The sequence below is a fragment of the Lemur catta genome, chromosome 11 (assembly GCF_020740605.2).
Source record: "Lemur catta isolate mLemCat1 chromosome 11, mLemCat1.pri, whole genome shotgun sequence".
Taxonomy (NCBI): Eukaryota; Metazoa; Chordata; class Mammalia; order Primates; family Lemuridae; genus Lemur; species Lemur catta.
In genome coordinates this window covers 43,730,028-43,756,078 of record NC_059138.1, presented here as the reverse complement: position 1 = coordinate 43,756,078, position 26,051 = coordinate 43,730,028, and the positions used below count along the sequence as shown (strand labels likewise).

The following is a 26,051-nucleotide window of genomic DNA, read 5'->3' as shown; positions in this document are numbered from 1 at the left end:
ACTGGAGGTCACTATCTTAAGTAAAATAACTCAGAAACAGAAAGTCAAGTAGCACATGTTCTCACTTATAAGTGGGAGCTAAATAATGTGTACACATGGGCATAGAGTGTAGAATAATAGTGATTAGGGACTTGGAACAGCAGGAAGGTGGGAGGGGCATGGGAGATGAGAAATTCCTTAGTGAGTACAATGTACATTAGTTGGGTGATGGTTACACTAAAAACTCATACTTCACCATTATAAAATATGTCCATGTAACAAAACTGCACTTGTACCCCTTAAACGTGTACAAATTTTTAAAAAATACATATTTCTTTAAAAATGAACAAATTAACTGTAGGGAAGTAAGTAATAGATCATCATCACAGAAATCATACAGTATGTGTGAGTCCATCGCATTTGCGTCTGACATTTACAAGGCCATCATTTTAGATAAATTTGAACCATCTGAGCAACATCAATTTCTCTCGCATCATTTGGCAAATTTCTTCTCACTGTTGTATACTGGTGCTGTGTTTTCCATATCACAAAATAAAACTGCAGTAAGTTTGCAAAAGACACCTTACAGGGAAGCAAAAGCAACAAAGCAAAAGTCACTTCACAGGTGAAGTTACCGCATCCTCAAAAAAAGAAATAAAGTCAGAGTAAATAAGCAGAAAATGAGATGTATTATCACAATGAAACATAATCCCTCATTACTATTAAGAATAATAAAATTTTGTTGAAATAAGCAAGAATAGATTTTCTAAATCTTAAGCAAAACCCAGGAATTTTTAAATAAGAGGAGAGGACAAGTGACACATAGTAAGGAGACTGGCATACATGCTCAGGTAGGTTTGTGCTGAAGAATATTCATAGATTAGATTGGAAAGCTGTGTGTGTGCCTGTGCATATGCATGTTTGGTGAATTTCATGCTGAGGTGTTTAGAGTTTATCAAGAGAAGAATGTGTAATTGCTGAATGATTTTTGTTAGTGGTTGACAATATAAAAATATAATCATTAATATGGAGAAAAGAGGCAGAATTATTGGAGGCACAGAGACTATATTTTGCAATAATGCAGTCATGTAGCCAGGACTATGTTGTTGCCTACAATGGGAATGAACATAAGGGGAGAGATACACAAGACATTTTGAAGGAATAATTTTCAGAAGTTGATAACTTATATATAGTTAAAGGAGAGAAAAAGGACCAAAATGATATATGTTCAAAGGCCTGTTGAAAATCTAACTTCTTCATAAAAACACATCCAAAAGAAAAATTCCATTAGTCTAGGCCAACCTGCTTATTTTCATACCTTCTTAATAGTTTTAATTTTTGACTATGCAGAACCCTGCTGGTATTCTTAGTGCCAACATACACACAGGAATGCAAATATTTTAAGGATGAAAAAAGGTCAGTTTTTCATTGGTGTGACCACCTTGGACTCAAAATGAGTTCTGATCCCCATAGAAACTGGTCTTGTAAATCCAAATTATTTCAAATTTGAATGGACAAAAATTCAACAATACAGCCGGAAAAGAACTAAGCTTAAATATTGTTCTATTTTTCTACATGTTCTATTTACAAAGAAAAGTTTTACAGAAGATAAGTACATCTGTGAAAATGTCTACCAATAATAAACCAGTTCAGCAACAAATTTAGTACTCAGTAATCATTTTTGCATTTTTATAAATCACATGTCAGCCATAAAACTGAGGTACAATATTGCTTAGTTGAATGGTTTTCAAAATGTAAACTTAGGTCCTATTGTGGTATTTTGGGAGCTCTATAACCAATTAATTAAGATTTAATATTTTAAAAATATACTTGAACTCTTTAAAATTTGTAATGACAGATAACATCCACAGCAATTGTAGTTGTGTTAAATTGCTACCCTGTAAAATCACCAACTCATTTTGTTTTTCAGTTTTAACTTATTGTGTGCAGATCTACCATCTCTGTGCATGTACTTGAACTCCTTGTAAAGGTGTCATCAATTAAGAAAGTGCAGTTCAGCACTGTTTCTTGTTTTTATTTATCTAAATTCAGACCTGAGTATATCCTTTAATGCAAATCACTACAAGCCAGTGCCAGTGTCAAGCTGAATGAGCAGTTGCACACGTCAAGATAAGGCAAATGGCAAAATAAAAAGTGAATGACATATTATAGAGTATTAGCACTAGTCAGTTTAGGGGGTTCTTTGTCTTACTTCATATTTATGATAAGAAATATAAGAAGCACTTCAACATTTCCTACCACCACTGAACCCCCAAACCTTAAGAGAAGGTTATTCTGAGGTTGCAAGGTAACCTGGAAAAAAATTTATCATTGTAACTACTTGCCTGTATAAATAAAGATGTATCATATATGGTACAGCCAAACCAAGATGGAGCCATAGCTGGATAGTGTCTGCAATAGTGTCTTATAGCTCTTGGTTTCAGTTTGTAAAATCTTTATCAAGACAACTAAATTTTTCTCACCAATATGCATTAAAATAAATAAAATTTTACACATGAATTGAGTTTTATCTATGACTTATTTGAAAAGGGGATTTTTGCCGAAAAATAAGAAAAAGATAAACTGAAGATCACTAATACATATGCAAGTGGTTGAGTAGACACTTGCTTTTAAAGTTTTATGTTAGGAGGAGGGGATGGGTATATTCACGCCTAATGGGTGCCGTGTGCACTGTCTGGAGGATGGACATGCTTAAAGCTCTGACTTGGGTGGGGCAAAGGCAATATATGTAATCTAAACAATTGTACCCCCATAATATGCTGAAATAAAAATAAATAAGTAAATAAAAATAAAAACAAAAATAAAAAAAAAAGGATATGCTCAAGGCTAGATATTCTTAATAAAGAATATGTAATTCTACATTTATAAAGAGTTGAAGAAGATACACAGTGAAGACATAGCTGCTTTATTTATTTTCTACATAATGAATTAAACTGTTCAAAGGGATATTAATTCATTTTATAATACACTAGAGTGTGAGAAACACAGACTATGGAGCCAAACTGCATGGGTTTCGAATCCCACACCTAATGGCTGTGTGGTTTGGGGCAACTAATCTTTCAATGCCTTGGTTTTCTCATCTGTAATCTGTAATGCTGGTTGACATGAGGTTAAAATAAGATGTTATCTATAGCATGCTTGGAAGGGCACTGGGTACTTAGTAGTCGATAAATAAAAGTCATCTTTTATAGCAGATTTTAAAGGGTTAAAACTATGTCTTAAAAATACAATTCTGAATTCAGGTATGTGGAAATGCTGAAATTTTTTGTTAGATATTACTTTTCATTTTTTAAAAAAATACTGCTTGGGACTTACTTTTCACAAAAAATTTATGGACGACTTCAAAGATAACAACATGTGATTCTCAAATGGCAAAAATCATTTTATAAACCCTCTCATCCCCATTCATATGAACTCCAGTTTTGCTGTGTGACTGATTTACAACAGAAAAGTATGCTGTGAGGGACATGGTGACACTGCTGTAGTTTGGTTTGTTTGACCCCTCCAAATCTCATGTCGAAATCTGATCCCCAAAATTGGAGGTGGGGCTTAATGAGAGGTGTTTGGGTCATGAGGGCAGATCTCTCATGAATAAATTAATGCCCTCCCTGGGAGGAGAGGTGAGTTCTCTCTTTATGAGTTCCCTGGAGAGCTAGTTGTTCAAAAGAGAGTGGCACCTCCCTTTTCTCTTGCTTCCTCTCTCACCATGTGATCTCTACACACTGTCTCCCCTTCTGCCTTCCACCATGAGTGGAAGCAGCCTGAGGCTTTCACCAGGTGTCCAGTATTCCAGCTGCAGAATTGTGAGCCAAATAAACCTTTTTATCTTTGTAAATTACCCAGACTCAGGTATTCCTTTATAGCAGCACAAAACAGACTAAGACAGACATGTTCTTAAAGTCTATTGTTCCACCTATGACTTCATATGAAATGAGCCTTTTGCTACATATAAATGACAACCAACAAAAGTGGAAAAGCACTGATCTAGTCTAACTTTGGCATTTTTCCAAAGAGGTAAAGAAGTTCTGAAAAAATACAGCAGCTTACCTGAGGTCAGAAAGATTGTGAGGGAAAGCACACACACAAATCTGATTTTCAGATCCTCCCTTTTGCCAGCATATGATGTCACTTTTTAAAATGCCCAACTCATCTCTTCATGTGACTATAAAGTTGTCAAATTCTAGAATGCTATTTCTGAAAGTGACATGATTTTTGGAAGTCTTAAATATTTCATGGCTTTTTTTTTTAATTGTTGTAGTCTCTTTTAAAATTGTATTTGTTATATCCTCATTTTTTAGTCTTTGACCTATATAGGAAACCATATTGTGGGAGTAAAAGAACAATTGATTGCTTTGATTGTCTTTTTCTGAAGACCAGATATCAGGGTTGCAATGGATTTTGAAACTACTAGCTATGGCCCCAGAGAGTACTCTTTCAGAGCAACTGCTCTTCACAAATGTTCCAATACTTTCATCTACAGTTTGATTCCAAAGATTCATGTGCATTTCCTAAGCACATGCAAAATTTCTGAAATGTCATATCAATAGCCACTTCTACTGAATGTGTAATGCTGGCAGCCACATGATTACAAATATACCATTTCAAATTGGTTAATTAACTTTCTAATCTATCAGTTTTACTTATATATTACATTTCTCTCACAGAGGTAGTTAACACAACAAGATTTCATCAAACAGTTCAGACACATGTTGGCTTATTATATTTTAAAGACAGTATGATATTTATTCTTTGGTTTCATATTGGAAACCCCTGAGTAATTTCAAAAACTGTCAGCAATGTGATTTCAGGCCATATGTTGCATTTTGCTACTATTCCTCTTTGAAAAAGAAATATTTTAATTCTTTATACTTGCATTTTCTATTTTATAGTAAACAACATTTTTCCCCAATAGACTTGCATAGCATTTTAATTTGTTTTTACTATTGTCTTCTTTGGAATTTTAAGTTATGACTCAATCACATCCTGACCAATTGTTTCCTGGAAGTCATTTGCACATAGTTTAAGGCAAAATAATAGGTCTTCTCAAAAATTCCCATTATACCCAACTTGTAATCCCATCTGTAATCATTATAAAAAATACTGAACTCTATTTTTTTTTATTACTAAAGCAGCTTGAGGTACATAGATGAATTATTTGAAGAGAATTTATTGCCCCAGATTTACATTTTAATGCACTTTCAAAATGTCATTTAGTTTTCAACTTAGCACTTTACCTTATAGACATATTTTACATACATATTTACATATATATAGTTTAAGGTATTATAATTTCTATTGAACTTTTTGATAAAATCCTACTTAATACTTACAAAAATATGATTAGAGACAATATTAAGTTTCTCAAAAGTAAAAACCTTAAGGTTATTGAAAACAAATTACACAATAGGAAAACATGTTTTCAGCAATCATATACTTAAAAAGCATTTACTGAGTACATACTTTATTATAAAATTGAAGGAAATACTACTAAAACAAATAACTAAATGATCCTACCTTTGAACTGTGTAAAACCTAACAGAACAGATAAATTATTCAACATTTCAGATAAGAAGACAACAAAAATTGGATATGATATAATAAACACTGAAATTAAAACTTACATCATTAAATCATAAGCAGAAAGTGAGAAAGTGGCGAGAATGGAACGAGAGTGAAGAGTCAAAGAAAATACCACATGGATGGCTTGTCAGAGAGCAGTTGAGAAGGAAGAACAAAGACACCATGTTTTTAGAGTAAAAGATGAAGATGATCAATGGAGAATTATTATACAAATGAGGCCATTTAGAGGGTGATTCTAGGCTGCAGATTTCTGGCAATTGCCCCAGAGTACTACACACTATTTCTCCTCTGCTGTTTTGCATAATTCTGTTCATTCATATTTAACTCCCGTTCCTACTCATTCTTTCCCCCCATGATTCTGTGGCAAAATTTTTCTCTTTCAAATATAAGACTAAGAATGACTTTTTCTGTAAAACCCTCCCTGACCCATCTGGAATACTTGGTAAATTCTAATTGGTTCTAATTATAATTGGTTCTAATTATAATCACTGTCCTAAACCACTGGTTTTCAGTCTTGGCTAAACAATAAAATCACCCAGGAAATTTAATAAATACTGATGCTTGGACCCTACCCTCACTGACTCATATGGAGGTGGTATGGGTGTACCCTGGGCATTGGAATTTCAAGGAAAAAAAAAGAATAATAATAAGAAGAAAAAGTAAATATAAAACAAAACTCCAATGCCAAGTGATTCTAAAGTACAGCAAAGTTTGAATACTACTGTTATGTGTTTTCATAGCTGCAATTTTTGAATTATATTATATATAAAGCTTCTTCCATACTCTATGTGAATCTATAACTTTGTATAAAAGAGACCCCTTTTTCTTATGGTACTTTCTGGAAACCTGAGTTGTGCATTGCTTAAGAATAGAAGTTTTGCCACAAGACCAGCTGAGCTGGAGTTCCAGCTCCCTGGCCAACTAAAGATGTGTGTTTGGGAAAATAACTGAATCTCTACAAGCTTTAGCTCTCTCATTGATTTATTAAGATGGTCAAATGAGAGGTAGTTTACATAAAACATTAACAAGAGCATCCAGCACGAAGGTGATCTTAAACAGCCACTATTGTTTTCCACTCGTTATAATTAACTGAGCCAAGAACCATTCTAAAAGCTTTAATATATTTTGTTAATTTTCAAAACAACACTCTAAAATGAAGATTTAAATATATAATAAATATTATTAGTCTCACTTTACATATTAGCAAACTGTGGTACAGAGGGTCAAAACAATTTGCCTTAGAAACCTGTGGAAGGTCACGTTTCAAGTTAAGAAGCAGAGCTGAGATTCAAAACTAGTTAGTCTACTATCTGATCTTGTGATTGAAACCAATATACTTTACTGGAAAAGGATGAAAGTAAAGCTATTTTTAAAAATCTACTCTGTATGTAATAAGTGTCACATGAGTGTTGGAAACACTTATTTTAGAAAGTTAGGAGGGAAGAATTATTTATGTCCAGGAACTCAAGACAGGTTTCATGGAGGAAGTGAAATTTGAGCTGTATTCCTGGGCTGCTGCCAATATTGTGCTTGGCGATTAGTACACACACATATACAACACACACACACACAAACCACCTAATTTAAACTTTGTATAAAACAATTACTTGTGAGTTGAAGTGTTTTAGATGAGATACATCATTTCTTGGAAATATATAAAAAACAACAACTGAACAAGAATGAATGCAGCTGTGTTTTGGGTCATTAAGTACACTGGGCAACTGTTATTAAAGAGCACAGGAGGTGATTCTATGCTGGAATGAATATTTTAATTCTTGAGAATAAACACACAGGAGGTTAGGTGATCTTAAGGAGAGCATTCCCTTTTATATGGAATTTAATTTTTCTTGAATCACAGTGGAGGATTATTCACCATTATTCAAACACTTGTAGATTAGATCCCTTTAAAATTAGGATGAAGGCAAGGATGTGCATTGTTACCAGGACCGTTAATATTACACTAGAAGTTCTAGAAAATGTAATAGAATAAAAAGTAAAGCAAAACAAAAACAGTAAGAGGTTTACAAGAGAATTTATATTTTCATTATTTATAGATTATCTAGAAAATCCAAAAGAATCAACTTTAAATCTTTTAGAATGAATAGGAAAGTTTCATAAGTTGGACAAAAGGAAAATAATTAACTAAGTTACCATCACAAACATTCTAGAATGATAATCAGGAAAAGGCTTCATTTGCAAAAGCATCTGAATATATACAGTATTTGGGAATAATTTTGACAAGAAATATGCAGACTATGTAGGATATATATATACACACACACACATATATCAACATATGTATCTGAATCACCTGGGGAATATATATTATATATATTGCATATATATATACATATATATATATATATAAAAGAGAGATACTACATTACTGAATGGAAAGGTGGATTAAGTAAAGCAATTAGTTTTCTCAGTGAATGTAAGATTGATCTCCAAATCACAACCTCAATGGGCTGTTTTCGGTTACTTGACAAAATAGCTTTAAATAGTTTACATTGAAAAATAAAATAAAAGCTAGAGAGGATGTATTGAGCTATGCAAGCTCATTATGAAATTATGATAATTAAAACACCAAGGGTTGGTATAAAAAGAAGCACATAGATAAACAGATTTTTATGAATAGCCCCCAAATGGACTGTATAACACATATTAACATAATATGTAATAAAAGATGCCTTGCAAATTGATGATAAAGGCATTTATTTTTCAACATACAGTATAAGAAAAATTGAGTCTTTACCTTATATTAATATTATTACCAAATAATAATATTTTTAAACTACATTTAAAATAAAGCCACAAAAGAATGAGAAGTTACTAGCATAAAAATAAGATAAATATTTAAGGTGATGATTACCCCAAGTACCCTGATTTGAACATTACACATTATATGAATGTACCAAAATATCACATGTACCCCCAAAATATGTACATCTATTATGTATCAATTAAAAATTTTAAAAGAATGAAAAGAAAATATAGTTATTTTTTAACTAATATTAGTAAATCAGACCATTTTCTTTTGACTATTCTATTTTTGGCTTAGATCTATTTGATAATTAAATGAATGGTTATAGAGCCTTTCTCTGGGAAGAAGAAGGGAAACGTATATGCATACATAGAAAATTCTGCATATAATTATAAATGATTTATCAATAAAAGGGAGGGAATAAAGAGAAGTAGTAAGTCACACATTACTGCTCTCACTTCATCCTCCAGAAGTAAGTTTTCTTTTACATAGTCCCACTGGCTTCCTGAATTAAACTGAATCCTGTGCAAGTTTTGGAATCATAGAAGTAGCAAAGGTTATTAGGGGGATGGGAGGCATCAGAAATAGTGTCAGTGTGGGAGTATCCTTCTTTACTTCCCCTATTAAACTACTCTTCTCTACAACCCTATTTTCCAAAATAATTCAAATGGTAAGAGGACAAGTGCATGGAACACAGATGAGAAAGAGAGATGCCTGTAGGCTTCTAATGCTGCCTGCCTTCTCTGGTTAATTAATTCCTTTGATTCCTTCCACTTTGAGTGAAAACATCACTTCCTTGAACACGTCCCAGACTTCCCCAAACCATGTTAAACCATGTGTTATTGATTCCCCCTTTACCTGTGCTGCTTATAACACTTATAATTGCACTTATACTTATTCTCTGTCCATATTTTCCACAGTACTCCATAGTAGTTCCATGAGAAAAAGAAATATGTCATTTTCTTTAATCATTGTTCCCCAGAGTCTATTCAATACCCAGTACATTTCAGATATATGAAAAATAAATAAGAAGATAAAAAAATTAGAATTATTATAATATTGCATGGTTTTGCTTTATCACTCAAAATTAGCTCAACTACTAAGCTTGGCACTGATTCTTGGCCATGACAAACAAATTTAACCTCATAAATGAAGAAAATTCTGAAATCATGTGAAATACCTACAATGTAGAAATTACATTCATTTTGTCATTGAAATAATTTCAATACATTCCCATATGTAATGATATATAGCTTTACTCTCTTTTATGATTCTTTATTCTTTGTTCTATGGACTGATTGCCAAACTATGGGGCCTCCTGGTTCTATCCTGGGAACATCATCTGGGCGGGCACTGGATTAACAGACGAAGTCAAAAAGGGTTTCGTGATAGACCCTCTGGAATTTGAGCATAAAATTTCAAAAGCCTCAGGCATGCTGTGGTGATTCTTGGCAATGATGCACCACACTCAAAATAGGAAAGGCAGAACCAGTTATACTAGAGATTTTAAAAGACAACAATACCAATGTTCTGATGATCCTCTGTTATCAAACTATTTTCTTACAACTGTTCTAAGAAATTGTCTCCACAAAGTTATCTAAAAATATCCCTGTAAAAATACTTTTTGGTAATTGATGTTTTTTTATTAAGTAGTTTTTTTTTCAGGTATGTTAAAACTACTTGGGTTAGCAATATTTCTATGCTAATTTATTTTAGCATTTTTAGCACGATAGATCTCCAAAATTTAATGTAATTGTTAGCTAATTACTCAAACCAAACACTGATAAGCAAGCAAAAATTTCTAGCAATCAATTCACGAGTACCTATTATGTTATAGAATTTGATATTTTTATATAACATAAGCCATTCTATTTTAAAATCCATAAAATGTAGATTTAGTAGAAGTGTCTAGAAAATTGAGCAAAAGCATTTTATTGTACATTTTTATTCCTACTGAAAAAAGCTACCTATTGACTAAAACTGTTACCAAACAAAAGAGATTCCGGTATGTTATCAAGTATACAATAAGGGACAGAATTCAAATGAAAGAAAATGCTAGAGGAACTCAGAAAATAACATTTTAAAAACAGAAAAAATACATAAAATTGGTTTTATGCAGTACATGTATTGTTTCAATACATGATTTTACTGTTTCTTGTGGGTTCCATTTTACTGCATTTTCTGAAGGTTTAGTGCAAGGTTTATCCCTGTGTCATGCAGAGACTGTGACTAATTACTATGTAAGAACTGAAAAAGAATAACCCTAAAATAACTGAATACAATGATAACTCAGGTAACATTTTGTCAGAGCTCTGGAGAAAGATAAGTATTTTAGGCAGGGTATTGATAAACTAGTTTTTAAAAACAAACAAAAAAACACTCTAATTTGTAGTATAAATATTCTCACATCATAGATGATTTCAACTGTTGGTAAACCAACAGATTACCAACTGACTATCAAAATGCCTGAATATTCAACAATCATATCTTACTGGGAATAGATTTGTCCTCACCCTAAACTGACTTTTATATAAAAGACAGACAGACAGGCAGACACACACACACACACACACACACACACACACACACACACTGACATACACACATACACAGTTTTAAAACTACCATTACTTTGACATCAAATGTGCTGGGAAAACATAGTAAAGATCCGTTGTCTATGATGATTACTTAAAAACATTTCGTCTATGGTCTAGTATATCGAACTCTATTCCAGCTGAAGTGGTGTACTGGTAATTACTATAAGCAAGTTCAGTGAGGCCGGTGCCTATTTTGTAGTATATACTCCCTCCATGGCTGATTTAAATCTAACAACATGATGCCAACAAGATTTGAAAAGCTGTGCTTAGTAGCATACCATTAAATAGCATTTTCACTACACAGAGAAAATAGGTTTAAATAGTCACAAGAGCATAGGTAATGGTAATATGTTTTAAATAGTAAAATAATTAGCAAGTGATGAGTTTTGAAAGTTTATTACCTCTGCTTTTAATATAAATTATTTAATTGTAAATTTATATAATTTAATTATTAATAATGACTGGGTTTTAACAATTGGCTTGAAAAAAAATCCTGAAAATTTAACAGTCATTTCTGCAAGGCCAGTACAAGCCTGTTCTGCGTGCCAATAACTCTTACTGCCCAGCAACGCCCCTGTCAATTATGTGACAGTAATGGAAACACTTGGAACCACACACCAAACTGAGAAACCTCTACACAGAGAGATACCAAAGGGTTACTGTATGAATCTGCCAAGATTCGTACTCAAGGTCACCATCAGGATGTGCCAAGACAGTGTTTTATCCTTTTCTATAAATGACAGTAGCAACAAAGTTGTGATCATCTGTCATTTAAGGCCCACAGATGTCATCAAGTTTAAATCCAAAAGTAATGCTACTGGATTTAGGAATAAGGATGCAAGCCAAGACCAGGCACATCAGATACGTTCTGCTCTCTGTTGTTTCTCTATTTCCTGAAGATACCTTCTGGCGAATCACAGTCCTGTGAGCATAGCCCAGGATTCAGAAAGCTAAAATGCTCTAATTAATGGCTGCAGCTAATTGGGAGCAATTGCTAGTTTCTCAACTAAGATTTTGCTCTGATCCAAGTACTATGATAAGCTGGTAAAATAGATGTTCTCATTTAATCTCACTACTTTTTAAATGTAAGTCGTATACTTCCATTTCTAATAAGAGGAAACCAATGTTTAGAGAAATTGTATAATGTGTCAGGACCCACAGGTAATAAATGGCAGAATGAGATTTCAACTCAGGTATCTTCTGCTTCAGAAACTATGCTCCTAACATCTGTACTATACTGCCTAAGGTAATAATGATTATGTTTATGATAATAATGACTGACATTTGTTCAGTGACACTTGTGTACTAAGTACTATTCTAAGTGCTTTACACATACTAACTCCTTTAATCCTCATGACAATTAGCACATTTTCTCAATACTAAGATATTCTCTTTTTGCTTAATTAGGGGTTGGGGAGATGGGAGTGAGTAAAGTCACAGCGAATGGATGTGGTGAGCATTGTAGGGGTGAAAAGGCATGCCTCAAATCCTGGCTTGGGTGAGGCAAAGTCATAACATATAACCAAAATGTTTGTACCTCCATAATATCCTAAAATTAAAGAAAGAGATATTCTCTATTGTAGACATAGCCTTGAAGGCAGCATTTAAGGAAAAATAGGTACCACAAAAATGTTGTATTATATACTATGTATCCCAAATTAATGAATATTTAAAGATAAAAAACTTACATCTCTGGACCAAAGAAACGTGATATATTGACCCCTATATTAATAAGGAAACCAAAGGAAGAAAATATGAACCAGGAAGTACAAAATGTAAAGGAGAATGGAAAACTAAAATTCTAAATTAGTAGAAGACCATACAGTTTCTCAAAGTTCCTGAGTGCAGTGGTGGAAGGTTTTGATACTGCCACCACATGAGTTTTATGCACGGTTTGGGTACTAGAATGTTTTTACTGGGAATTAGAGATATAGAAAAATTGAACCCTTTATTCCTGGGGGAGTGGGGGATTTTAGGTTATTCTTAAGGAACCTTCCCTGTATCGATCTGTGAGCCTGCACTCAATCAAAAATGAGTAGTTGTTGCTTAAATGAGGTCTTCCAGACTGAGAAGAAATTTATCTTTCTTAACATGCTCTCACAATTACAATTTGCTGTGCCTGTTGCACATGGAGGGAGGAGGACAGAAATATATCAGTGAGGATATTCCAAGGAAATATTGTGGAAATAACCAGATTGCATCAGATTCTACAAGTATATATGCAGATTTTGAGTTTTGTTCCCAAGTGGGTAATATGAGCATCAGGCCAGATGTTCTACAATGAATTTAGGATGCTCTAAAATGAAGGAAACAAAACAGTTTAGTTTGTGTGAAAGAGCAGGCAGTTTCCATTTTAATCTGTCTCTATCTCTGTCTCTGTCTTTCTGTCTCTACACACGCATTCACACACACACACACACACACACACACACACACACACACACACACACGGCTGTGAGTAGAATAAGTCAGCCAGAAAAAGAGGAGAAGATACAAACATATTCGGTAATATCAAGTCTACCCAGTAAAGCAGAATATCTCCAATCAATCCTATAATTTCTCAAACATGTAAGGCCCTATAATCTGGATGACTTGAAAGGTATTTTCTTAAGGATCATCATGTGAATAATGTTTATGATTTGATCTATTTATCTACAAAAGAAAGTTATAAGATACCACCATTAGCAGAAATTTGAAAAATAAAGAGAGTAGCAGGAGAGTAATAGTATAAGATCTATATAATTCATGTCTCTTTAAAAATAAGAAATAAACATTTAGAATAATATATATATACATATATATATATCTGATGACATGACTTTTGCAGACATGTAAACATTAAGAGAGTGAATTAATCTATTTGGAAAAGGTTTGCAGTTAGGTTAGTACATAAAAATATTAAAACAGCCTGAATAGTTACATAATTTAATAATAGTAATAAAGAGTAACAGAAGAATAAGCAGTGTTGATTGTTAGTTCATAACTAATAATGTAAAAAACAATTTCAATTGTAGAATTGGATTGGATTGGAAAGAGTAATCAAAGTGACCATCTTTGACCCTAAGTAGAAATCCACCACAGAATCTTCCCTTCCTTCATCTTTCCTTCCCCCCTTCCTTTTTTTCCTTTCTTTCTTCCTTTGTGCAGCGTATGTGTGTCTCTCTCTTGTTCTTTTGGATGAAATAAATTTATTGTGTTATTGTGCACAAGTATCCTAAACAGTCCTTTGTGTTAGGTCCTAAAACTGGCTACTCCCCACAAAAAAAGGCACAACCTCCAGAGTACAAATAGTCATTTGATATAATAATATGGGAATGAACCCATCAAAAATGGTAATACTTTTCATTTTTATTAGGTTCTATACATTGTAAATAATTGTACTATGTGTTACTTAAACTAATGAATAGGTTCCAAAGTCTTGCCTTTCTAATTCAGAATCCATATTAATTGCCCTAAATATAAATTAGATCATATTCCTCTTTTTAGCAAAAGCCTCAATGACATTATGGCCCTAATTCTTTTTTTTTTTTTTTTTTTTTTGAGACAGAGTCTCACTCTGTTGCCCAGGCTAGAGTACCGTGGCATCAGCCTAGCTCACAGCAACCTCAAACTCCTGGGCTCGAGTCATCCTCCTACCTCAGCCTCCCGAGTAGCTGGGACTACAGGCATGCGCCACCATGCCCCGCTAATTTTTTCTATATATATATGTATATATATACACATATATATACATATATATATGTGTGTGTGTGTGTGTGTGTGTGTGTGTGTGTGTGTGTGTGTTGTGTGTGTGTTTTAGCTGTCCGTTTAATTTCTTTTCTATTTTTAGTAGAGATGGGGTCTCGCTCTTGCTCAGGCTGGTCTCGAACTCCTGAGCTCAAACAATCCACCCGCCTCGGCCTCCCAGAGTGCTAGGATTACAGGCGTGAGCCACCACGCCTGGCCTCCTAATTCTTTACAAATGTCCTGAATCCAAATCAAGGCTCTTTTTTGAAAGGGACAGAAACTCATCTAGATTAAGCCAAAATGATTTTTTTTTCTTTTGGCTAATATAACTGTATGAGTTTTCTATTGCTGCTATAACAAATTATTACCTACTTATTGGCTTAAAACAACATGTATATATTGTCTTATAGTTCTATAGTTCAGGTAACCAAAGCATGTTATACTGGGTATTATGGACTGAAGTGTGTCTCTTCCAAATGCATGTACTGGAGCCTTAACTTCCGATGTGACTGTATTTGGAGATAGAGCCTATATGAAGGTATTAAAGATTAAATTGGGTAATAAAAGTGGGACTTTAATCTGATAGAACTGGTGTCATTTTAAGAAGAGGAAGAGACACTAGCACTCTGTCTCCTTCTCTCCATGGAAACAGATGAAAGTTCATGTGAGGATGTAGCAGGAAGGCAGACATCTGCAAGCCAGGAAGGGAGGCTTCACCAGATGTCAACCTTGATGACACCTTGACCTTGAAATTCTAGCATTTAGAACTATAAAAAAATAAATTTCTGTTGTTTAAGCCATCCAGCCTATGTGTTTTGTTATGGCTGTCCAAGAAGACTAATATGCTGGGTATTAGTCAAGGTATCAGCAATGCTATGTTTTTTCTGGAGGCTGTAGGAAAAGGTCTGTTTTCTTGACTTTTCTAGCTTCTAAAGGGTGCCCCTCTTCCTCCATCTCCAAAGCCAGCAAAAATGGGTTGAGTCCTCCTAACATCGCATTACTCTGACCTCCTCTTCTTCCTCCTTCTTCCACATTTAAGGCCCCTGTGATTATATTGGGCTCAAATGAATAATCCCAGATAATCTCCATATTTTAAGGTGAGCATATTTGCAACCTTAATTTCACTTTGCCATATAATGTAACATATTTACAGGCTCTATGGATTAGGATGTAGATATCTTTATGCTGCATTATTCTGTCCAATACAATGACCAAACTGCAAAAAAGACAAAGAAGTAGCTGCCCTTTGTTTCAATTTAAAAACAAAAACCCTAGAGAAGAATTCCTATTAGGCTAACAAGAGCCACTTGCTTATTCTTGTGTTAAGTATGGCATTGGGAGCCAGGAAATATATCATAATTGGCAGCATCAAATAAAACTGTATATTGGGAGTGAGATGAGAAATAGTTCATTGAAAGAGGAAATGGCTTTTCTCAGAAGGAGAGAATAATGCTAGATGGGCCAAACAATGGCTGTATCCTGTGCTGCTATTTAACCCTAACCTCTTGCTACTTCTTAGGCTCCTTTTAGATTTGGGCTCTAGATGCACCATAATACCAGCTAGTTCCTCTAACCCACTTTCATTTTCATGCAACCCTGTGTATCTTTTCTCAGACAGTAGAGTCTTATCATTTTTCTCTGCCTATAGAAATTCCCATTTTTCTAAGTATATCTCAAATGTTAATTTTCCTAGAAGAGAAGTGGATTTCTGAAATTCGTAGTTCCCTGGTATTCAGATCATTTACTACTATATGCAAGATTTAGCAATAATATTGTTATGATTCTGAGAGTGCTTTTTCAGTGCTTGAACATTTCAGAAGCCCTCTTAACTTTTGACTTGGATAAATTCATTTATCCTGTCTGCCCTGTTCTTATATTGTACTCTGTTTCAAGAATTACTACAAATGCTTTCTAAAAGACCAGGATATTTGGTTTTAGTGGAGAGAGATTTGTGAATACAAGTTCACTTTCCAGTCTAAATCTCTTTTCCTACGGCACTAATAGACAGTAATGACAATGTCACACATCTAGGCCATTTGACTTGTTTCTGCAAAGGAAAATTTAATTTTCAAGGGGTATTTTTATTATAAAGTAATTCCTCGAGGTGAAAATTAGATTGTACTAATAATTACTTTCTAAAATGAATAATTAAATTCTGACTAAAAATCTAAAAAAATACCCTGGTCTATGCTTCATCATGTTAATTTTGTATAAAATGAAATTTGTCTTAAACTTGCTTATCAACATTAGTTCACTGCTCTAGCAGGAAGTTCCAAGACCAACATATTCATGTGCTCTCAGAACAACATTATAGAGAGGTGAATTTAAAAGCCAACTCGTTGCTAGGCAAATGGCATGATTTATGATGTAAATCAAAATTAATTAGTTATCTAAAGACAATGGAGAGTGTCAAAATGGTGACCTTTAGCACAGAAGTTTGATTTTTAGTCTAGAAATTTTATCCTTGGGATGGATTGCTTTATTTTCTTCCAAAGTTCACTTTTTAACCTTTTTCATTTATCTAATAATCTTAGGCAATTTTGATTAGTTTTCTAATTACACAATTCACATGAAGAATTCACTAAGCAAATATTTTTGTTTCTATTCAGAAAAAAATCATATAATATCTATGTATACTAGATTTTATAGTATTTGAACCAGTATTATTTTTACAACTATTAAATATTTACTAACATTTTTCTCTGAACTTCACTTAAATTGCTTAAGTGTAGAAGAAAGACTTTGTCATGGAAATTATCCAAGTCTTTTGAAAATCTTTGTGAAAGTACTTTCTCCTTTTAAATCTCTAGCTTGCTAACTGTTCCTGCTGGTAAATTACTTCACACTCACTTTCAGTCTGATTAGCTGACACCTTTACTTTATTAAACTTTTAAGGGCTGTAATTCCTCCGGGCTCTCTTCTAGTCCTTCTGCCCTTACCACTTCACACTTTTTACTTGGGCTTTATTATCTTCTCTAGTGGCTTCATTTACCCTGTATAGATATCTTGGTCCTATAACTGTCATTTGAGCTCATACCAGTGTAACCATTTACCTACTGGGCAGCTCACTTGAATTTACTATAGCTACCTGACATTCAATGTCTCCAGAACTAAAGGTATGATCTGTCCATTGCCCCCTCCTGTGTTTTATTGATAGAGAGTGGTTTTTACATCTACCCAGTCGTTTAAGCCAGAAAGCAGGCAGTCATCCTTGATACTTCCTTCTCCCTTAAACTTTATATCCAATAGCCTCAAGTCCTGTTAATTGTAGATCAATATATTTCAAGTGTCATTATTTCTTCCATGCTAACTGGGCTCGTCACGTCAACATTATACATCTCCAAGCTATGATACTTCAGCCAGAAAAATCTAATGAAATCAATGTTCTACTCAAAATTCTTCTTAAAGGGAAGAGGAAATGACTACTCATTGCTTTCATAACAAAATTTAAAGTTCTGAATATGGCCCACAGATATCTGATAACTCCCTAAGTCTCTCAATTCGTCTTAACACATTTTGTCCTAAGTTTCTGCTTTCCAAACATTTCTGCCTTCAGACCCACCATACAAGCCCAGGGGATTTGCACAGGCTATTCCCTAAGAGCCAGGCATTCTCTGCCATCCCCTCCTCACCTGCTAACTCATGCCATCCTCATATCATGGCTTAAATATCTGTTCCTCATAGAAAATTTGTCTGACCACAAAGTTTAGATCATATTCTTCTATTCTATGGTTTCTTTACCCCAATTCTCAGATTATAATTAAATAATTAATAACATAATTTATGTTATTGCACATTAGTTATTTATTGTTTTTCTTTGTCCTCTGAATGTAAGCTCCATAAGAGAGATTTATCTGTTGTGTCACCTCTACGTGGCACGATATTTTACACAGAGAAGATCATCAATAAACATTTGTTAAAGAGATAATAAATAAATGAATACTAAGATGCTGCCTAAAGTATTGCACCTTCTAAGAGAATTTGCTTTATTAAAGGAATGACTCTAATGGCTTGGTTTTCTTCTAAAGTTGTATCCATAATCCACTTCCTTTAATCATCTGATGTTTCTAAGTGCCATTCTAACTCTGCTCTAAAGAAAATTAATAGCCAGGACATCCCGAGGCAGGTCTGCAGCTGTCACTGCATCTCAATAAATTTTTTAAAAAGTGATGCCTATTTGGAAATCTAATGTTGTGGGACCTGTTTCTCTTTAATGCACTGACCAATACTCAGCTAGTAGTGGTGAGATCCTGCAATTGGCTTATGGCCCCCAGTGACTTCTGCCTACACTTCACATTCAATGTTAACAAAACGATCAAGTCATGATTTTTGTCTGCAAAGAGTTCAGAGTTCAGCAAGGACTATAGAAAATAAGTAAAATATCAAGTGAAAAACAAAAACTATAATTGAAATATTTTCATAGTTCCATTTAAAACAAATCCTAAAACTGAGAAGCAGCTGCAATGTGGAAGAGAAAGTTATTCTAGCTCAAGGGAAGAGCAAATGCAAAGACACAGAGACTTGAGACGGAATCACCTGCTGAGAGTGATGAGTGATTTAGAGCTTACTGATATTGGAACTTACAATGAGATAGGCAAAGGAAGAGACTGGTTAGGGTCACATTGGAAAGCCATTTTACCGTGCTAAGGAGTTTACCTTTAATTTTCTAGGAAATAGGGATACATGCAAGATTTGAACAGGAAAGTGGAATACTCAGATTGTTTTTTTTCTTTTTTTCTTTCTTTTTTCTTTCTTTTTTTTTTTTTTTTGAGACAGTCTCACTCTGCCTCCTCAAGTAGAATGCAGCAGTGTCATCACATCATGGTAGTTCACTACAACCTCAAACTCCTGGGCTCAAGGAACCTCCTGCCTCAGCCTCCAGAGCAGCTGGGACTAGTGGCCCACACCACAACACCTGTCTAATTTTTCTATTTTTTGTAGAGACAGGATTGCACTCTTGCTCTGGCTGGTCTCAAACTCCTGAGCTCAAGCTATCCCCCTGCCTTGGCCTTCCAGAGTGCTAGGATTACAGGCGTGAGCCACCACACCCAGATAGATTGACTTTTTTGAAACAAAACAGTGGTAGTGTTTTGAAGTGTGAAATAAATTAAGGATGAATGGCCACAGTTAGTGGAGCAAATAGATTTTATCTTTTTCACCAATTCTTGTTAACCATTGGCACCTTAGATACATGTCTCAAAAGGAACTCTTTGCAGAAAGTGTTGTTGACCCAACAGTGATGTTTGTCCATATGTGCAGATGGAGGTCTGGTCACAAGTCTAGCATCAACACATTGAGTACTGGGTGAGAAGTTCAGAGGGAGGAGTTTCTATAGCACTGGGACAATTGTAGTGAGGGAACAAATGGAGCCCTTAAACTGAAGAGATATTTTAGATGTCAACAGCAGTATGGCATCTTCAAAAAAAGACAAATAGGAAACAGTGATATGAAGCAATTTTCTTGAGTGTGAAAGAAAATTTGTCCATTCTTATTATTTTATTATTTTGTTTTGGTACAGAAGGGACTATTAGTAAAATAGGGACTAAAAGAAGAATTGCTTCTGCATTTTCTACATTTGACAGTCTCCACTATCTTTTTATTTTATTTTATTAACTTGTTATCTTTTTTATTTTTTCTCAGATGGCAGCAGCAATTTTCTTTTGGAGGCTATCCTGGAATAAAAGGAAAATATTGGTTGAAAAGAAAGAATATAGTATTTGTAGAATCTAACAAAACATTTCATATATGAATCATGTTATTTATTAAATCATCAAATGTTTGTTCAGTAACTATTTGAATCATTTTGTATAATATTAAAATCAGCAAATATTTGTTCATTGATTCTATATTACCTGAGTAATATAGAATCAATACTCCAAGAGGGAGAAAAAAAGTAGTATAGCCACTCCTCTTGAAAAGGGTATTTTCCATATTTTATTCAGAGTGAAATTCACTACTTAGAAGCTATCCCTTTCCTGTAGCCCCCTAAGCCAAGCTATTAACTGCTATTTGTTCATACGAAGGAAGTGGTTCTATCTGAGGCTAAGAGCCAAGACATTTTCATTCCATTCCATTCATTGCTTCTGTTACTAATTTATTGAGTAATATTAAGTGGCAATTCTGCAGACTTTCCTTTGTCCTACTGAGCATGGCAATGCACTGGAAATTCCACTAATGTGGGCACAGCCTGGGGCATGACAAAGAAATAGGTGGAGACCAGAAACACATCTCTGGCACATCTCAGGAATGTCCCTAAGCGATGGCTCATTACTGAGTAGCAGAACAGAGACATGACTCAGCCAGAGTTTCTGCAACCAACTGTCTGGGGCAGCTCTGAGAATGCTGGCAGGAGTTATGGATCAGGCAGTGTTTGCTGGATAGAGAGGAGAAAACTGAGCCTTTTAGTCAGAATTGGAACTCTTAAATAGCAATCTGTACAAACGGGCTTGAATTTTTTGTCAGCATTGTGATATTAAGAGAACAAGTCTGCTGTCTGCTTGCAGTAACTTTCTCAAATACCATCAATGTATTTGAAGCACATTGAGGACAATTATTATTTAATCAGTGGACACTGGAACTCCTCTTTAGAGAATTCTTTAGAAAAACACCTTAATTTTTACAGCTGAAAAGTAAGGAAGTTTCTGTTAGCAAAGAAATAATTGAGAAATATGTAAACTTGTTTCTTAAGAAATAAATACTAAGTTGAAGATGGAAAAAAAGGGAAAGGGAAAGAGAAGAGAGAGAAGAAAGGTGGCCAAGTAACAGAGCAGAAGGATGAAAGAGGCTATTGATAGGGAGTGTCTAATAAATAGCCCTTATATTAATAATATAAATTTTCCCTATACATGTTATCATATCCAGATAAATATGTATTTTGCATTAGAGTTTTGATAATTTGATATTTATTTTTAGATTGTGGTTATTGTCTCTGATATAAAGAAGTTTAAAAATTTCTCTCTCCATTTTGCATCACAGAGTTATTCAGAGTCTATTTTTTTTATGATAGAAACTGAGCAATTAAGACCAAGTGCAATCACTCTGTTTAACTTTATTGGGCAATGGTTTCATGATGCTCAGTTGTGGGAATTTGTGTTAAGGTTCATATGACAATTCCTTTATGACGCTGAAATAAGACTGTCGTTGTCTTTGCTGTGTCCCTCCAGTGTGCCCTTGATGTCCCTTCTGTTACAACGAATTCATATTTATGAATCTAAAGATGACTAGCTTCTAGCTGCAAAGTTAAATTTAAACCTCCAAGAAGGTGACAGCTGTTGCTAAGTGAGATAATTGCCATTTTCCTCAGGCCAAAAATTCCAGTTTGACATATGACAGGGCCTTGAAATGGGTATTCCCTAAGAGAACACTTTTGAGCCAGAGATCTCTTATCAAAATGTCAGTGAATTTCCACACACATGAGCAAACTCCATTGTTTTTTTCTTTTGAGATAAAAAACAAGGACGTCCACAAGGAGGCTATCTCAGATCTTTGATTCCCAAAACCATTGTTCATACCCAGCTTAAATGGCCCTGGCTTATTAGCAAGGACCCAGTAGAGTGATTGCAGGAACAGAAAACAGTGAGCAGATGGCAAATTTCCTGGTGGAGATGACTTGGTACCTGAGAAATTCGTAATGAAGAATATGGGAGCTCTTTGCAGATCCTCTTTTATTATTTATTTATTTATATATTCTTTACCATTTCTGTGTGTAACAATGACAGAAGATTATCAGATGCTATGAAAACCAGCTTTCTTGCTTCTAGGTTAACGCGACTCTAAGGTATAACATATACTCCAGATCTGTCTGCAAAATCAGGCTAGAGTTACCCTCTGCAGGATTTATGCCTCTGTACCTGCACCCTTCCCTTCCCTCTCCTCCTTCCTCCAGCTGCCTAACCAGTATTTCCTAGTAGTATTTGTTTAATAAATTGCTTACACATCCCTCCTTGGCTGAGAGTCAGCTTCTGCTGAACCTGATCAAGACAAAGGGAGAGGTAAAGAACAGTGGAGAGACAGGGAGAATATGAGTCCCTGACAGTGAGATAAAAAAAAAAAAATAGGTTACTGGATGTTGGGATAGGAGAAATCAAAGTAATCCTGGGAGAAAGGAGTGGAAGTAGGGTGAAGGGGGAATCAAGAAGCGAGGTACCGTACTGGCACCACAGTACACAAGGTCTTCATTTAGGGGTCCTGAAACAGCACTCAAACAAAAAGCCCTGATCTAATACTGATCTCATACTGACCTCATACAGACTACTTCATAAGTCTATAAACTTGGACAAAGTCTTTTACTCTCTAAGCCTCTGTTTTTCCATCTATAAAATAAACCTGAGGTGCTAACCCTTAGAAATACTTTTAAATATGGAAAGAACATTATACCTAAAGGTATTTATTGCAGGATGATTTAAAGATGTGGTCCCCACCTGGAGTTTTCCTCAAGGAACATGTGGTCATATCTGGAGACATTTTGTTTCTACAACTCAGGGATGGGAAGTTACTAGCTGCTAGTGCACAAAGACTAGGGATGCTGCTGTATAACCCACAGTGCACAGTACAGCCTCCCATTCCCACCCTCAACACAGAAACAGCAGAACCAAAGTGTCAATAGTGCATAGTTGAGAAGCTGTAATGTACAACAAGAAAAAGTTGAAAGAAAATTAAATATTTTAAAACTTTAAAAATAGAGAATGATTAAGAAAATTATAATATATCCCTTAGGCAAGATAATATACTATAAGTGAAAATAAATTATTTTGTTAAAAATGTTTATTAACACCTATGATGAGATTATAACAATGCAGAAAATACTGACAGTCTATCAATAAAATTAATTTATTCATTCAAGTCACACTTTTTGAAAGCTACTCCATGCCAGATATTAGAATAGGGATATTATACTGGTGAGGGAAACAAATTTATTACTTTCATAAAATTTACATTCTAGTAGAGAGAAAGGACAATAGAAGATTATATATATATATGTAGACAGATAGATGATGATAAACAAATGAACAAGAAATAACTTTCTGAGGGACTGATATTTCAGCTGAGATCTCAATTAGTATAAGGAATGAATCACTCCACGGTGGCGGGGAGAATATTCCCAGGCACAGAGAGACCCAGTAGGTTGAAGACCCTGAAGTGAGAGAAAGTTTAACAGTTTGGAAGAGGTGTGAAAAGCCAAAGAAAAGTATGGTTAACAATGCAAGCTGTGGAGAAAGATATACTTAAATTTGAATCCCTGAAGTGAGATGTTCACTCTCTCAAAGACTGTTTCCTCAACATTGTTTCATTATCTATGATTGGGCATAAAAGAACTTCTCTGGATTCTTGGGAAAATTAAATTAGGTAACATATGTAAACGGTTAAATGTTATGTCTTTTACATAGTGTGTAGTCAATGATAGTTTTAACTCGATAAAAAATTCAAAAGTTAAAAACATACAGAGTGTATAAAGTGGCATACAAAAGATACATAAAGATACACGCGTGTCTAACGGCCCCCAGGCCCACTTCCGGTTCCGGGGCAGACCCGCCGCCATTTACACGCCACCCGGCTAGGAGCCTGCCCTGCGCCAGCCGCCGCCCTCGCCCACCCTTGGTTCACCCCAGGGCCTCACCCGCCAACGCCGCCACTTCCCGCTCGGCAGGCCGCGCTCCCGAGGCGCCTTTGCGTTCTTCATGCTCCCCGCGCCTGCATCGCCCGTCATGGCCGCAGTCTCTCAGGTGCGCCAAAACTACCACACCGACTGTGAGGCCGCCATCAACAGCCAGATCAACCGGGAGCTGCACGCCTCCTACGTGTACCTCTCCATGGCCTTCTACTTCGACCGCGACGACGTGGCCCTGAAGCACTTCTCCCGCTACTTCCTGCGCCAGTCGCACGAGGAGAGGGAGCACGCCAAGAAGCTGATGGGCCTGCAGAACCAGCGCGGCGGCCGCATCTGCCTTCGCGACATCAAGAAGCCCGAGCGCGACGACTGGGAGGGCGCGCTGCAGGCCATGGAGTTCGCCCTGCACCTGGAGAAGAGCGTCAACCAGAGCCTCCTGGAGCTGCACCAGCTGGCCACCGACAAGGGCGACGCGCAGCTCTGCGACTTCCTGGAGAACCACTACCTGCACGAGCAGGTCAAGGCCATCAAGGAGCTGGGCGGCCACCTCAGCAACCTGCGCAAGATGGGGGCCCCGGCCGGCGGCCTGGCGGAGTACCTCTTTGACAAGCTCACCCTGGGCGGCGGCGACAAGGAGAACTGATCCGGGACTGTCTCCACGCAGCTATGGGTGCCTTCCCAGGTCAGGCCACCAGCCGGGTGTGCATATTCCCCTTTCAGAATGTTCACTTAAGTTTCTTCCTTTCAGTTTTACCATTGTTTCCAATAAAGTTATCTGGTTCTTAAAGCAAAGAAAAAAAAGTATATGCGTGTGTGTATGTATTTATATATATGCTATGTAATACTACACGTACACACGGCCTTAGGGTACAGACAGTGGAAGATAGATTAGAAGGCCTCTGAGATCCTTCTTAGCCTCTAATGCCAGGACTCTTCAAATTCCTGTACGATGGTAAATGACAGATAGCTTTTGATATATTTGCTCATTCATGTCAGTTCTTTGAACCAATGAAAAATGACTATCTGATTCATTAAAGTATGAAAGTGTAGTGGACACGAAGTGACAATTGGAAGAACCTGGCCTAGTGACCAACAGATACTGGTTCTCTCTGAGACTCTGCTGCATATTAATTTTGTTACCCTAACAATCACCAACCACTCCAAGCCTCAGTTTCCTTAGGTATAATGAATAGATTAGACAAGACGATCTCCAAAATCCCTTTTATGTCTAGAAGTCTACATATTGCAGATCATTTAGGAATAAAAGGTAGTTTGACCAGATTAATCAGTTAGAAAACTGATTTTTAGGAGATAACACTGGTTTCTCTCCAAAATAAAAATTAAAGATATCTTCTAATAAGGAAGTGTTTATTTATGATTTGTATATTATCACAAAGTATTATAAACTCTCTGCTTTAATGCATTTGCTTTTAATTTTGTTATTTACATACAGAAATAAAAATGGCCATGTTTTTATAATAAGTAGTTTAAAGAGACGAGCCAGTCACATAAGAAAAATCTATAAATACCTCCAGTGGAGAAAGACAAGGGGGCCTAGACCTCATTGAAATGCCCATACATTACACAGAGGCCATTCCTAATGTTGGAAACACGTTATATGGAATGTTTATCTCAAAAGCACTCATCCAAAATTGGCTCACCAATACTCTTTTTTATGCCGTAATTGAAAATAACTTTCCAATCTTGTCACTAATTTATAATATGGATTAAAGTGATTTACAAATATTGTTTCATCATATAACAAAAGGAATGCAAG

At 35.4% G+C, this 26,051-nt stretch overlaps 1 protein-coding gene across 1 annotated transcript; it reads left to right on the top strand.

Moving 5' to 3' along the window:
- Positions 1 to 24,318: 24,318 nt before the first annotated feature.
- LOC123647163 (ferritin heavy chain-like) lies at positions 24,319 to 24,966 on the top strand. The gene has a single exon (XM_045564423.1). The coding sequence runs from the start codon at positions 24,345 to 24,347 to the stop codon at positions 24,915 to 24,917; it is 573 nt and encodes a 190-aa protein (XP_045420379.1). The 5' UTR covers positions 24,319 to 24,344; the 3' UTR covers positions 24,918 to 24,966.
- The last annotated feature ends 1,085 nt before the right edge of the window (positions 24,967 to 26,051 follow it).